At 46.7% G+C, this 14,307-nt stretch overlaps 1 protein-coding gene across 1 annotated transcript in view; it reads left to right on the top strand.

Annotated features, from left to right (window-relative positions):
- SMYD3 (SET and MYND domain containing 3) overlaps positions 1–14,307 on the top strand; it is a 1,332,179-nt gene that overhangs the window by 245,699 nt on the left and 1,072,173 nt on the right. The window contains exon 5 of the mRNA XM_073672800.1: positions 3,953–4,089. Coding sequence (XP_073528901.1) covers positions 3,953–4,089 — 137 coding nt within the window. The remainder of the gene's footprint in view (positions 1–3,952; positions 4,090–14,307) is intronic.

Genomic DNA, 14,307 nt, shown 5'->3' with positions numbered 1-14,307 from the left:
GGGTTCTGCACCCAGACACACTTTTATTCTGGGAGGGTTAATTTTACTCTCCCACAAGGACCAAAACAGAGGCAAATGTCTTCCCAGCACAGTCCCGTAAGGAAGAGTCTTTACCACCCCGGCCACATGTTTAACCTCTTCGCACGGAGTGGAAAAGGTAACCTCCGCCGTTGGATACTCGCGAAGTTCGCCATGAATGCATATGACCCACACCTTCCCTCCAGTGGGTTCCAACCCAGAGATCAATGACCCATGGATGAGGGTCACTAGGTTCACTGAGTCCAAGGGAGCCTCAGCTCGATGTCCATTGACGTGCACCTGGCACAGATGGGGTTCACGCATTGTACCGATGGGGTCCGCGGTGTAGACGGTCCGAGCATACATAGATGACCTGCGGTTAAACCCGCAGTCCATGAGTTCAGCAGTCAGGGGGCAGTTGGCAGCCACATGTCCTGGCCCTTGGCATCGCCAGCACCTAAGAACGGTGGCACCACCAGTCCTTGAGACCGATTTAGGGGAAACTGGTCTCCTGCCACCCTCACTCTGGGGTACCCCCTCAGTGTGGGCTTGGTTCTTACTGTCCCCAGCAGAGGGACGTGACCCTTTCCCCGGCTCCGGGGCTTGCAGGGGTCGACGTGCCATTCGCATTGGGGCAGAGTCCCGTACAAAGTCCTGGGTGGCTGTATACCGCTCAATCAGGCTAACCACCTGGTCGAGATTACCGGGTCCCCTTGCCCCACCCAACGCTGTATGGCTGCTGGCAGAGTTCGCACCAGCCGGTCCACCACCACCCTCTCTACCATTTGGGCTGGGCTCAAGGTCTCAGGCTGGAGCCACTTTTTGACCAACTGTAACAAGTCATATGCCTGAGACCTAGCGGGTCAGGACTCCGCAAAGGACCACTGGTACACGCGTTGGGCTTGCACATAAGTATTAACCCCCAGTCGGGCAAGGATCTCACCTTTCAGCTTCTCGTAGTCCTGGGCATCCTCCCGACTGAGGTCAAAGTAGGCCTTCTGAGTGTCGCCCATCAGAAACGGAGCCACCACTTCAGCCCACTGATCGGCTAGCAGGCACTCCCGCTCTGCTGTGAGTTCAAAAACCGTGAGGAAGGCTTCCATGTCGTCCTCAGGACCCATCTTCCTCAACGCTGTTCTTACTTTGTCCCGGGCCTCACGTCTGATCGGGATCGGGCAGCAATCTGTTGCAGAATCAGTTCATTAGTCTTTTGCTGCTGCTGGTACAGTAGCTGCTGCTGATGATTGTGCTGCTGATCCCGCTCCTGCTGTTGCCGCTGGAGATTCTGGTGCTGCTCCTGCTGTTGCTGCTGAGACTGCAACTGCTGCTGCTGGGTGAGTAACAACTGCTTTAGTAGCGCCTCCATTTTGTCGGCAGGCCTGAGCTGTAGCTTTGCCAGCTGGATCACAGACATGCAGCTTTTGGGGTATGCCTCAATTCACACTGCCCGCATTCTCCACCATACTATAGTGCGGCGGTGTTCACACTGTGCAGTTATGAGGCAGTGACCCAAGGAAAGTCCAACTTAAATGGCTTTATTCAGCAAAAACTCACAAAGTAAGGTAAACTATATCCTCCGGATCGCAGCCGGAATGAAACACAGTCCTTTTCCAACCCGTTACAGAGGGCGACGGCACCGCCGTGTCTCGCTGAGGTGCTCCAGGAGTTTTGCTTCCCTTGGCTCTGTGTTCAGGTTCACACAGGCTTGTGTTGCAGAGCCACCTGATCTGCAGCTTGTAAACAAAACACTGACACACCCAAACCTTTACTGCACGTTTTAAACAGGAATCTGTGGCCATGAACCACCTGTAAGACCCGGGCTGGTGGGAGTGGACCGCCCCACTGCCATTCCTGTAGTCCACTCCAAGAATAAAAGCCCATGCCGGGTTTTACCAAATCTGCCTTGGAGAACTAGTTTGACCAAGTTCAAAGTTATTTTTATTCTGCACTGCAATCACAGCTATCTCTGTGACTGCAATGCTCTCCAGCAGGTTTAATATCCCTCTATGCACATTCTAGGAGAAACATACCCTCGCTTATGATTCCCGTCACTGCCTCACAATTGATAATGCAGGACTTGTATTATCAGTGTAGTCTTTGCTTTTTATCCCTGGTTTATGGGGATGGGGTCCCCGGACAATTGCCCAGTTTTTACCCCTCCTGATGCCGGCCCTAGTCAGTAGATATAATTCTAGTCTGCAAAAAATGAGCAAAGGAATGCCTGGTATAATGAGGTAAACATCTAAAAAGGAGTATATATACAGCAACTGTTTATCAGACAGGGAAGCTAGGTTGGCTAACCATAGAGGAAGGAAGTTTGATGTTATGCTGTGCCTATCTCTGCTGAAGTAAACTGTATCCCTGGCCTGGATGGAGGCTTAACTAATTGTGTTGTGTAGCGTACTAGAAATTAGTTGATTACAGTGGCTTGCAAATATTTTTCTGAAGCAAGCAATTACCTTCATAAGTCACATGCTTAGTGAAAGGAAGTCCACCAGTGTGCAATCTAAGTGTCACATAGTCTGTCAGTATATACACACTTTTTCTGAAAGGCCACAAGGGAAAACACCATTAAGCAAGAGGCACCATTAACCAAAAACACCATGAAGACCAAAGAGATCTCCAAACAAGTTAGGGACCAAGTTGTTGAGAAGTACAAGAGATTGAGTTATAAAAAATTTCGCAATCTCTGATGATCCCCTGGAGCACCATCAAATCCATTATCATCAAATGGAAACAACATGGTACCACAACAAACCTGCCAAGAGAGGGTCGCCCACCAAAACTGTCAGCACAGGCAAGGAGTGCATTAATCACAGAGGCAGCACAGAGACCAAAGTTAACCCTGAATGAGCTGCAGAGTTCCCAAGCAGAGACTGAAGCATCTGTCCATGTGACCACAGTAAACCATACACTCCATAGAGTTGGCTATTTTGAAAGAGTGGGCATAAAAAAGCCTTTACTTACACCCAAAAATTGCAAGGTTTGTTTTGAGTTTACCAAAAGACATGTGGGACACTCCCCAAATGTATTGAGGAAGGTACGGTGTCAGATGAGACCAAAATTTAAATTTGTGGCCACCAAGATAAACGCTTTGTTTGGCGCCAAACCAACACAGCTCATCACCGCAAAAACACCATCCCCACAGTGAAACATGGTGGTAGCAGCATTGTGCTGTGGAGATGTTTTTCAGGAACAGGGAAAGGGAAAATGGTCCGAGCCGAGGGAGTCAGATGGTGCAAAATACACAAGATAAGGAATAAGTATCCTAATGGATTAAAGGGGTTGTCCAGTACTTTTAAAAATATGCCAATGTGTTTTGATAATAAATAGAAGCTTCTTTCCAATTACTTCCTGGTGCTGTTTTTGCCTGTGAGCGGTGCTCAGACTGGCCCACAGGGGAGCAAGTGAATTCCCTCAGTACTGGCCGGTGAGGGAGCAGAAATTGGGTATCCCACTCCCCAACTTGAGCAGTGTTTGGCATAGTGCACTTGCTGGGTCAGGTAATATTGGATGTAGCTGAAAGTGGCCCTCCAGACTCAGTCACCTTTTGGGCTTTTTATACCCCAGTCCGACACTGGTTGTATGGGGCTTATTACCAAAAACAAAATCATTTTTTTGAAATTTAATGTGAATAAATTGAAACACAAAAGAAAACATTTTGTTAACCTTGAATACCATGGAGTCCAAATATAGGTTATAAAATAGCTGGGGTCAATTTGACATATGACATCTGCTTTAACATCTGTTTTAGTCCTGGAAGCTCAAATTGGAGTAATATTATATACAAACACCTATCGTGAAATATTTTGCAATCATTGGCCATAAATAACATGATTTATTTCCCATTTGTACAAGTAACTTGATTGTATGCTTCATAGTCCTCACACTCCTTGGCCCACCTGTAACCCACCTTCTCTTTAACCCTACCCAGATTTCAAAGATCTAAATGTAGACATGAAACAAGGCCTGGGGCACCTCGCTGCAACATTAGAACAATACCTAAAGAAAGAAATCCCAGACTCTTCCAAGCTCCCACCTGGATTCCAGACACTTGATTGTTTCTGCAAAGTAAGTGCGAAGTCTAAATGTATAAGAACATTAAATTGTATGTAACACCGTGAGTATTCTGTTGTTGAAATATTCAGACCGTTGTGAAGGTGTGTATTGTTTGGCATGATACATATTTGCTTTCATGTATACAACAGCAGCTAAAGAACTCTCTTCATGATAGTATTTTTTTAATTGTGCCAAAAATTAATTATTGGGATAGGGCTTTTGTTTAATACAAATCTTTAAAGGGTACTCCAGGCAATGTTTTAATCTACAGTATAGGGTTGCAGTTGTTGAAGAATAACAAAAGTCAGAAATACTCACAGCTACACAGTGTCAAAGCTGCAGAGCCCAATGATTGGCTGCAGCGGTCACGTCCACTGTAGTCATAGCATCACCAAAGCCGCCTGTCAACAAAGACCGAAGCATTTTTGGATAAGTAGTGCTGTGGTAGGTGAAGGTGAGTAGTGCTGAATTTGTTATTTTCAACAGCTGCTACCCTATAGATTAACCCTAGATGGGTGCAATTACTGTATGTAGTGGGCTCAGGAACTGCGCTTGATACATACAGTGTTGGTGCCTGCTGCAATATTTAACTGGCACTCAAGCGTAACTGCTGCAGTCGAGGCTAGGTCAGATTGCAACGGTTTAACCTCTTAGATGCTGCTGTCAATTGTGACAACAGTATTCATGAGGTTAGGAATGGAGGCGGGCCGCTTCTGTTGCACCATCTACCCCCTTTGTGACTTGATTGCCTGTTGATGGGCTTCATAGAAGAACAGTAAGTACTGCAAAACTATAGTTGAAAGATTGATACCTGTTGTATCTTTTGGAGACCCTCCTGGTTTTGGCATACAAATACTGATGAAATACTGATGCAAAAATACTGACATGGGATTGAGGCCTTAATATGTATGGGGCACCTTGGACTGATCGCTGTTGGTAAAATCCAAACGCTTTCTAAAGGCTCATTCACATGTCTGTATTTGGTCAGTATTTTGCATCAGTATTTGCTAAAACCAGGAGTGGAACTTAGAGAGAGAAACTATAATTGAAAAATTGACACCTGTTCTGTGTTTCGGAGACGCTCTTTGTTTAGGCATACAAATACTGATGAAGTACTGATGTGTGAATAAATCCTAAGGCCTATAAGCTTCTTTAGAAGTGATCCTCAATGATTAAACTTCTGTCTAGCTAAGGAAACCATTCTAAAAATGACTCCATTTTGAATAGTTTGATATAATAGTTGTTGTATATACCTATGACATAGCCAAAAGTATGCGGAAAATTCAAGCACTTAATTATCACTTTTGAGCTGGGTTCTTCCAATACTTTCTGATGGATTGTGAATCTTTACAATTTGTATTTTAGAGTAGTGATTTTGAAACTTTGCTATGATATGCACCTTGTTTGCTTTGATTGTTTTGGCTTTTTTTTATTCTTTTTATGTGAAATTGTGTTTTTAGTATCACCCTACTTACAAATGTCATATCTGGCAATTCTTTAAAATTACTTTGGATCGTTTGATTGCTTAGAAGCAACCAATACAATAAAGATTCCTTCAGACTATATATGTACAGTATGCTTTACTGGGATAACCAGAGAAAAGTCAGATCAGATTAAATTTCTTACTGACATGATGTGAATCATTGTAGCAACAGTTAAGTAATCAGTGTGTGGAGTACAATCTAAGCAAGTGCAGTTATTCTTGATGTTTTCTTATTCTTGACATATTTCTTATCTTTTGCAGATTTTGTCTTATTACATTACTTTTCTGGTTTTTTAAACATTTTTCGGGGGCCTTAATCCACAATGAATTTCATTCTTGGTATTTAGTATTAATGGGCTGTTCTGCTAAGAAGGCATCACCTCTCCATTGTCTGTCTGCCAAGATTCCCACCGATAGCATTACAAAGGTGCCTGACCACAGTAGTGAAAGTGCGACACACGGAAGAAAATAAATTTTATTTCTCCTGGGAGCCGCCAGCTTTCAGTCATCCAGGTGTGTCCGCACAGCTATAGTCACTGCTCACAGCACTGATTCACAGTGATTCATACTGCTTTATTGACACTGATTCACTGACTCACAGCACCTAGCATTTTGACAGCCGACTCTGCATTTTGGACTGTAGAGCATATTGTCGGTCAAAGCCCAGAGCATGCTTACAGCCGCCACTCACAATATAGTAAGCGATGACTAACGCTGATCTGGAACTCACATATGACTGAAAGCCGGCAGTCCCAAGTAGAAATAAAATTTATATTCTCCTAAGTGCCACACTTTATATAAAGTGTCCGGGCACCTTCATAACACTATTAACCTGTAGATTAACCCTATATCTGCAGGTAAATCGCGTTATTGAACATGACAGTCTCCCTTTAAGGACTAGATGGAGTGCAGATATCTGTGACCAGGTCAGGTTCTGTATGGGCCACAAATTGTTATTATGTAATGGAACTTCTTTAAGAAATTGGGTTTCTCTGCATGCTTAATCCTCGGAAAAGGGAATCTGATGGTCCAGGAGAGTAAGTTCCATAGAAAGGGGTGTTTCATAGGGAGAGGCTCTGCATAAGTGGCTAAGAAGATGTCATAAGGCATGATGGAAGTCGTGGGTTGTTATCTGATCGACTCCAACTTCATACAACCGTTTTTTTTGGACCGAGTGCTGTTCATGGAAAAAACAAACTGCACACAAACAGCTCTCGGACCAGTGTTATTTTACGGGGCTGCTCACATGAGTGATTTTTTTTCATGGGCTGAATCTGCACTTCAATAAAATCCCAAAATTCACTTTATTCATTCTGTATGTTGGCTCAGAATTACCCATTTAGGTGTATGGGTGCGCAAGAAAGTATCGGATTCCATATGGAGCCATCGTACACATTGCAATTCTTTAACATAGAAAACTATATTCAGTCTTGTAAATTTTCAATAACTGCTGCTGTATAAAAATGGATAACACACTGATTGCAAACAGACGACAAATGACAAAAAAAGTCCAAGTTTTCTGGATGAAACTGACAATTTTTTATATGCTCGTGAATTTAGCCTGAAGAGGACAGGCGGGTTAGTAGATCCAGGTATATTATGTATTGTAGGCTTAGGTACATAAAGAATGGTGTGAGGAGCTGACCATTTACTAAGACTAATTGGACTTTTTCCAACACGGAGCACCGGTTCCATCTATATTATTGTTGTGTTTTATTAGTGATTTGCTTGCTGTGTTTTATTAATGTTCTGCTTACTCGTCAGTATGTGCACTAATTTCACTAGTAAAGTGTCCAGCATTCCAGTAATCTCATTAGTATCTCAGGAGTCTCCAGCCATTGTTCTAATCAGCTACTCTGCCTATTGTGTGGATGGTCTACTAATACCTAGTAGAGCTGTCACCACAGGGGATCTCACATGCAGTCTCAGGTGATGGGTTCAGCCTGAGAGAAAATACCTCCACTAATGCACATTTAGTTTTGAGGGGTAGAGGGCTGATCCCAGGGAGCCAGGACAATAGGACACATATTTAGTGAGGGAGTTGGTGGAATGATGTCAAACGGATAGGATCTAGTCTGAGAACCTGGACCATGTATGAATCAATGGCATATGAAGTAGAGATCAGCTGCAGTTGTGGGATCTGTCGTCTGGATTTGATAAACTTTCTTAAAGGACTATTACTATTGGATACTCGTGCTTCAATCATTTTATCTGTGGTCTGGAAGATCATGGACTGTGACTTCAGACTATACTGGCTGGAGATACGAAATCTGTGAGCCAACCAAAAGTTGGGAGACAATGAGTATCGCCTGATACAAAGGCGGTGGAACTACTGATCCCGGGTGGGAACTGGAGGACTGAGAGAACTGTATTTTTGCCATTTACCTGGAGTTGTTGTAAAACCTTGATGTAAGGAATAAAATGTTGTTGCATCATTAACCTGCCTAGGTGATTATTAAAACCCACAACCACACATCTTCACAAACGGCCTATTAGTACTACTCCTTATGTATCAGGAAGCACTTTTAGTAGCCTATTATGACAAGTTCATAGGTATATGTACAGTCGATGGGCATACATAATGACAACTGTTTTGTGTAATTGTATGCATATAAATGTGAGTTAGGGTATGTGCACACGATGCAGAAATGCTCAGGATTTTTTCCTGAGCATTTCTGCATCTCCCTGGCAGGAAAAAACGCATGCGGATTGTACATGCGGTTTCCTGCCAGGGACATGCGGAAATAAAGCGGTTTTCACTTTCATTTCCGCATGCGGGTTGACAAGCGCTTCCCAAGCGATTTTAGCATCACTTGGAAAGTGCTTGTCAACTTCACACTATATAAATCCATGCAGCCGGCATGGATTTATATAGTGTGTGAATGTCAAAAAATAAAAAATAAATATATACTTTACCCTCTGATGGCCCCCGGTGTCTTTCTTCGCTCGGTCCCGGCTACCGGCAGTGAAGACTGAAGGACCTGCCGACGTCAGCATCACGTGACCCGTCACATGACTCTGACGTCAGCGAAGGTCTTTCTTCATTCAACCGCGAAGTGCGGGGAACCAAGCAGGAGCGCTGCGCCTGCCGTCAGAAGGGGAGTATGTATATATTTTTTATTTTATTCTTTTTTTTTTAAATGGTACCTGGGTCTGGGTGAGAGTCCTCTCATCCACACCCGGGTACCATCCGCACATTAGACCGCATGAAAAGCGCATCAACATATACAGTGATGCGGATTCCATGCGGTCTAATGCAAGTCAATGGCGCCAAAAAGGCAGCGTTTCCGCAAAATTAATTGACATGCTGCGGACTTTTGAGCACATGCGGATTTCAATTGGGGAACATTGCTGCCCTTCTACCATGCGTTTTCCATGAGTTTCCGCGGCGTTTACGCAACTGCAAAAACGCTGCGGAAACGCATGAAAAACGCATCGTGTGAACTCAGCCTTACTGAACACACCTCATACATATTACTAATCCATCCTGTTTTTCAAAGAGTTCACATGGGGTAAAACATTCTAGAGGGTGGTTATGTCATATTTTTCATTTATTAATATATGTATTTGGTCTGTGTTAAACATTGACACTAAGCTTTACAAAATAAATTTGTAATTTGCAGACACAATGAAGTTAATTTATTTTAATATGTAACAAGTTTTTGGAAGGATCTCATAACTGTAGCAATAATGAGTGATCTTCTGCCATTATGTTGAAATCTGGCAAAAAAGCTTTGATGTATCGACCTCTTAATGTTTCAGCATGCAAATATATTTAAGATACTTGTACGCATCCAACTTTGTGGCAACAGTTTGGAAAGGCCCTTTTTCTCCTCCCCCATGACAGCACACCTTGAGAGAGGATCCGCCCCACCAAGGACAGGAAACCGTCTGAAATAAAAGGGCGGCACCTCTCCCTCGCTTCAGTTAGTTTCCTGTCCTTGATGGGAACCTGTCTCAGGAAGAAAAGAAGACTTACCTGGGGCTGTCCCGGTGTGGAAGAGCGGGCACTGGCCTATGCACCGAGTTCAGTATCCTAGAAGCGCCGTCCGCAGCTTCCCCTGGGGTTTCTGCGCCGAGCGGGGCGCACGCGGTGAGGCAGGCTCTGTCCTCCCGGAGACCGCTGCGCCGTCCTCCCCCTGCTGTGCGGCAGCGCTTCCCGGTGTGACGCGCCTGACATCACGGCGCAGGGCACGCTGGGAGCGGCGCGCTGGGTGACTTTAGGAGGCGGCGCCCGATCCAAGATGGCGGCGCCCATCGGAGCTTTCCAGGCCGGAGGTTTTTTCGATAGAGCTCCGGCTTGGGGAAGGGGGGCTATCCTGGAAGCGTGGTACGCTTCTGAAACATGGCTGACCAGGATAACCAGGAGCAGCAGCTTACCCCCCCTTAGCAACGGAAAAAGCAGAGGGATGCATCGTATACAGACAGCCGCTCGAGTAATCGTAGTGGCAGCCGCAGGAGTAAGGCTTCAAGTGCCTCGGACCATCCAGAATGGAATCATCGGTTCCGCGACAGCCTCCGAATCCGGTACCCGTTTGTGACCTCCGGGGATGAGTGAGCTCCGTGAATGTCACTGGTTAGTAACGGGAAGTCTCTTATGTGCTTCCTTTTTTTTTTAGGAGCCTAAGAAGAGTAGTGCCAAGCAAAAGCATAGGATGTGTGCCCTTTGCCAAGCTTCCCTCTCTGTAGAGTGGCAGAAACCACTTTGCCAGGGCTGTGTGACCAAAACCATAGCTGAGATTTCCGGGGATTTTGCTGCAAATTTGAAGTCCATAGTGCACGCAGAAGTTCAGGGGTCCCTGAAAGGGTTCCTTAGAGGGAAGAAAAGACCCCGTAGAGAGGTTTCCTCCGTCTCTGATTTCTCCCAGTCCGAGGAGCAGTGGGATTCGTCGTCCTCTTCCTCATCGGGGGGCGGTAGACCCTGCTTCCCCATTGAGAATACAGACAGGCTGGTTAGGGCAGTAAGATCAACCATGGGTCTGGAGGAAGAGAGAGCATCTAAATCCCGGGAGGACATCATGTTTGCGAGCTTGGGAGAGAAAAAGAGACGCTCATTTCCGGTTAACAGTAAGATTCAGGGCCTCATTGACCGGGAGTGGAGGAGACCAGAGAGATCAGGAGCTTTACCCTCCTTCTCTAAAAGAAGGTACCCCTTCGAAGAGAAGGACGCGGGACCTTGGGATAAGATCCCCAAGGTAGACGGGACTGTAGCAAGGTCATCGAAAAAATCTTCCCTTCCCTTGGAGGACTCTGGCGTCCTAAAAGATGCCCTGGATTAAAGAGCCGACTCCTTCCTGCGCCACACGTGGGAGGCGGCGGCAGGAGGCCTAAAACCAGCGGTGGCTGGCACCTGTGTGGCGAGATCCCTGATGGTGTGGCTCCAACAGCTGGAAGACCAGCTTAAAGATAAAAAGGTTTCCAGAGAGGCAATTCTTGCGGATCTACCTCTAATGCAAGCAGCATCGGCCTTCCTGGCCGACTCTTCAGCAGACTCGGTCAGGCTTCCAGCTAGGGCAGTGGGACTATCTAACGCAGCCAGGCGGGCCTTGTGGCTCAAAGGTTGCCCAGGCGACCTACCTTCAAAACAGAAGCTGTGCTCCCTCCCGTGTGACGGTAGACTTCTGTTTGGCCAAGAATTAGAAGACCTGTTAGAAAAAGCAGGCAATAAAAGCAAAGGGTTCCCGGGATTTTCGGGGGAATCAAGAAGATTTAGTTTTCGGAGGAGGAAATTTAATCGGGGTCGTCCTCCAGGAGACAAAAGGAGATGGGAAGCCAAGACCAAAAAGGAGTCCGGCTACATGTTTGGGGGACCATCCTCAAGTTCAAAGAGATCCTCCCAATCACGCCAGGCTGGAAGTGGGTGGAAGGCTTTCCCACTTTTTTCCTGCTTGGGAGGCGGTTACAACAAACCCCTGGATTCTAAAAATTATCAGTGGGGGCCTGAAGATCCGGTTCAGCCAGACCCCCTGTCGGACCTTTGTGGTTACCCCCCTACGGAAGGTCCAGGAAGAACAGTTAGCCCTGGAAACAGAGGTATTAGAGTTAGTAGGGAAGCGGGTCCTTCTCGAAATACCAACACCACAGAGAGGGAAGGGGTTCTATTCCCCACTATTCATGATAAAAAAAACGAACGGGTCCTTAAGGACCATCATCAACCTCAGGAGTCTGAACCAAGTAGTAGAAAACCAGACTTTCAAGATGGAGTCAGTAAGCTTGGCAGTGAAGCTCTCACATCACAACTGCTTTATGGCTGTAATAGACTTGAAGGACGCATATTATCACGTCCCAATCCATCCGGAGTATCAGAAATATCTGAGAGTAGTCCTGTCTATTCAGGGGGAGCTAAGGCATTTTCAGTTTGCTGCCCTACCCTTTGGCCTCTGAATATTTACGAAACTAATAGCAGAAGTGACAGCCTTTCTACGGATCAAGAATGTAGTGATCGTGCCATATTTAGACGACTTCTTGATAATAGGGAAATCAGAAGTCCACTGCTCCAGTCAGCTCCTAGAGGTCACGGAAGTGTTGCACTAGCTGGGGTGGTTAGTGAATTTCCAAAAATCAAGACTAACCCCCTCCAGGACTCAGACCTTTCTGGGTCTAATCCTAGACTCATCGCCAAGCCTGCTTCCTCCCAGAGGACAAAATATGCAGGTTGATTGCGTCAGTCTCGAAGGCCATTCAAGCTCCAGGGATGTCTCTGAGAGAGGCAATGTCCCTCCTGAGTTCTATGACGGCCTGTCTCCCAGCAGTAATGTGGGCTCAGGGGCATATGAGACGGCTTCAGTGGGAGGTCCTGTCAGCACAGAGGTCCTGCAACGGGCATTTAGAAGGCAGATTCTCTCTCTCCCCAGAAGTAGTAGATTCCCTTTCGTGGTGGACAGTCAGGGGAAATCTGACCACAGGCGTTCAGTGGTCCAGACCAGTAGATCGGATAATTACGACCGACGCAAGCAGTTCCGGATGGGGGGGGTCATCTGGCAGAACTCTCAATACAGGGTCACTGGGCTTACCACGAGAGGGGGGCATCCTCAAACATAAAGGAGCTTTGGGCAGTAGAAAGATCCCTCAGGGGCTTCCTCCCTCACATCCAAGGTCACCATGTCCAGGTCAGGTCCGACAACCAGACAGCAGTAGCCTATGTGAATCACCAGGGGGGAACAAGGTCACGCCCTCTGATGGTGGTGGCAGACAGGATCCTTCGTCTAGCAGAGTGAAACCTCCCATCCCTCAACGCCCTTCACATAAAGGGGGTAGAAAATGTGAAAGCAGATTTTCTAAGCCGCCATACCCTAAGACAGTGGGAGTGGGGGTTAAACCCGGAGGTCTTCCACCAGATTGTCCAGTCATGGGGGCAGCCAGACATAGACCTATTCGCCACAAGGGCAAACAGGAAGGTGCAGAGATTTTGCTCCCTAAATCCGACAGAGAATCCCCATGCCATAGATGCCCTCCAGATTCCTTGGGGGTTCAGGAAGGCCTATGCCTTTCCATCATTAGTGATGATTCCAGTAGTGGTGAGGAAGATCCGGGAGGAAGGCGCCAGGGTGATTCTGATAGCCCCATTTTGGCCCAAGAGGCCTTGGTTCTCTCTGCTTCGGCTAATGTCGGTGTCAGATCCCTGGATTCTACCAGAAAGGCCGGACCTTCTCATGCAGGGACCAGTATTCCATGCCCAGGCCAGGGGGTTCCATCTTTCGGCATGGAATTTGAGAGGTCACTATTGAGTAGCAACGGGTTTTCACCAGGCTTAGTTTCTACTTTATTGGGGAGCAGAAAACCAGTTACAACTAAGATTTATAGCACAGTTTGGGGTAAATTCCTAGAGTTTATAGATGTCACGTTATCGAGCAGACCTCCGATCAGAGGGATCCTGGAATTTCTACAAAAGGGGCGGGACCTGGGTCTAGCTACAGGGACTCTTAAGGTTCAGGTTTCAGCTTTGGGGGCACTCTATAATTGTAATCTGGCTGAGAATACGTGGATCTCGAGGTTTATCAAGTCCTGTGCCAGAGCAGGACCGGTTAGGTCCATGGGAGTTCCTCCTTGGGACCTGAAGTTAGTCTTGAACGCTCTTACCATCGAACCGTTCGAACCCCTACACAAGGTCTCTCCAAAGATTCTCACCCTCAAGACCATCCTCCTAGTGGCCTTAACTTCAGCCCATAGGGTGGGTGATCTGCAGGCCCTCTCGGTCAATCCTCCTTACACACAAATCTTTGAGGATAGGGTCACCTTGCGGCCAGATCCAGCATACCTTCCTAAGGTGGTATCTAGATTTCACCTCGTTCTGCAGCAATCCCAAGAACCCAGGGGAAGTCAGGTTCCATAGCCTAGATGTTAGGAGGTCCCTGCTACAGTACATTCACATGACTAGTCTGTGGAGGAAGGACTATTCCTTGTTCCTGGCCTTTCAAGGGAGTAGGAAAGGTCACGGGGTGTCCAAGGGTACCATCTCTAGGTGGCTTAGGGAGGCCATTTGCTTAGCCTATACGTCCACAGGGGCTCCAGCCCCGGACAATGTGAGGGCTCATTCCACCAGAGCCGTCGCAACCTCCTGGGCAGAGAGGGCCGACGTCTCGATCGAGCAGATATGTAGGGCTGCTACTTGGTCTACATCATCCACCTTCTTTAAGCACTATCGGTTGGATCTGTCCTCTTCTGATCTCACCTTTGGGAGAAGGGTACTTCAGGCGGTGGTCCCTCCCTAGGGTGCTCATAAATTCTCCAAAATTCTCTCAAGGTGT

The sequence above is a fragment of the Phyllobates terribilis genome, unplaced genomic scaffold, assembly GCF_046119375.1.
Source record: "Phyllobates terribilis strain yellow unplaced genomic scaffold, ASM4611937v1 Scaffold_3__8_contigs__length_932513732, whole genome shotgun sequence".
Classification (NCBI taxonomy): Eukaryota; Metazoa; Chordata; class Amphibia; order Anura; family Dendrobatidae; genus Phyllobates; species Phyllobates terribilis.
The sequence above is the reverse complement of the archived record's forward strand: the minus strand, read 5'-3'. Positions and strand labels throughout refer to the sequence as shown.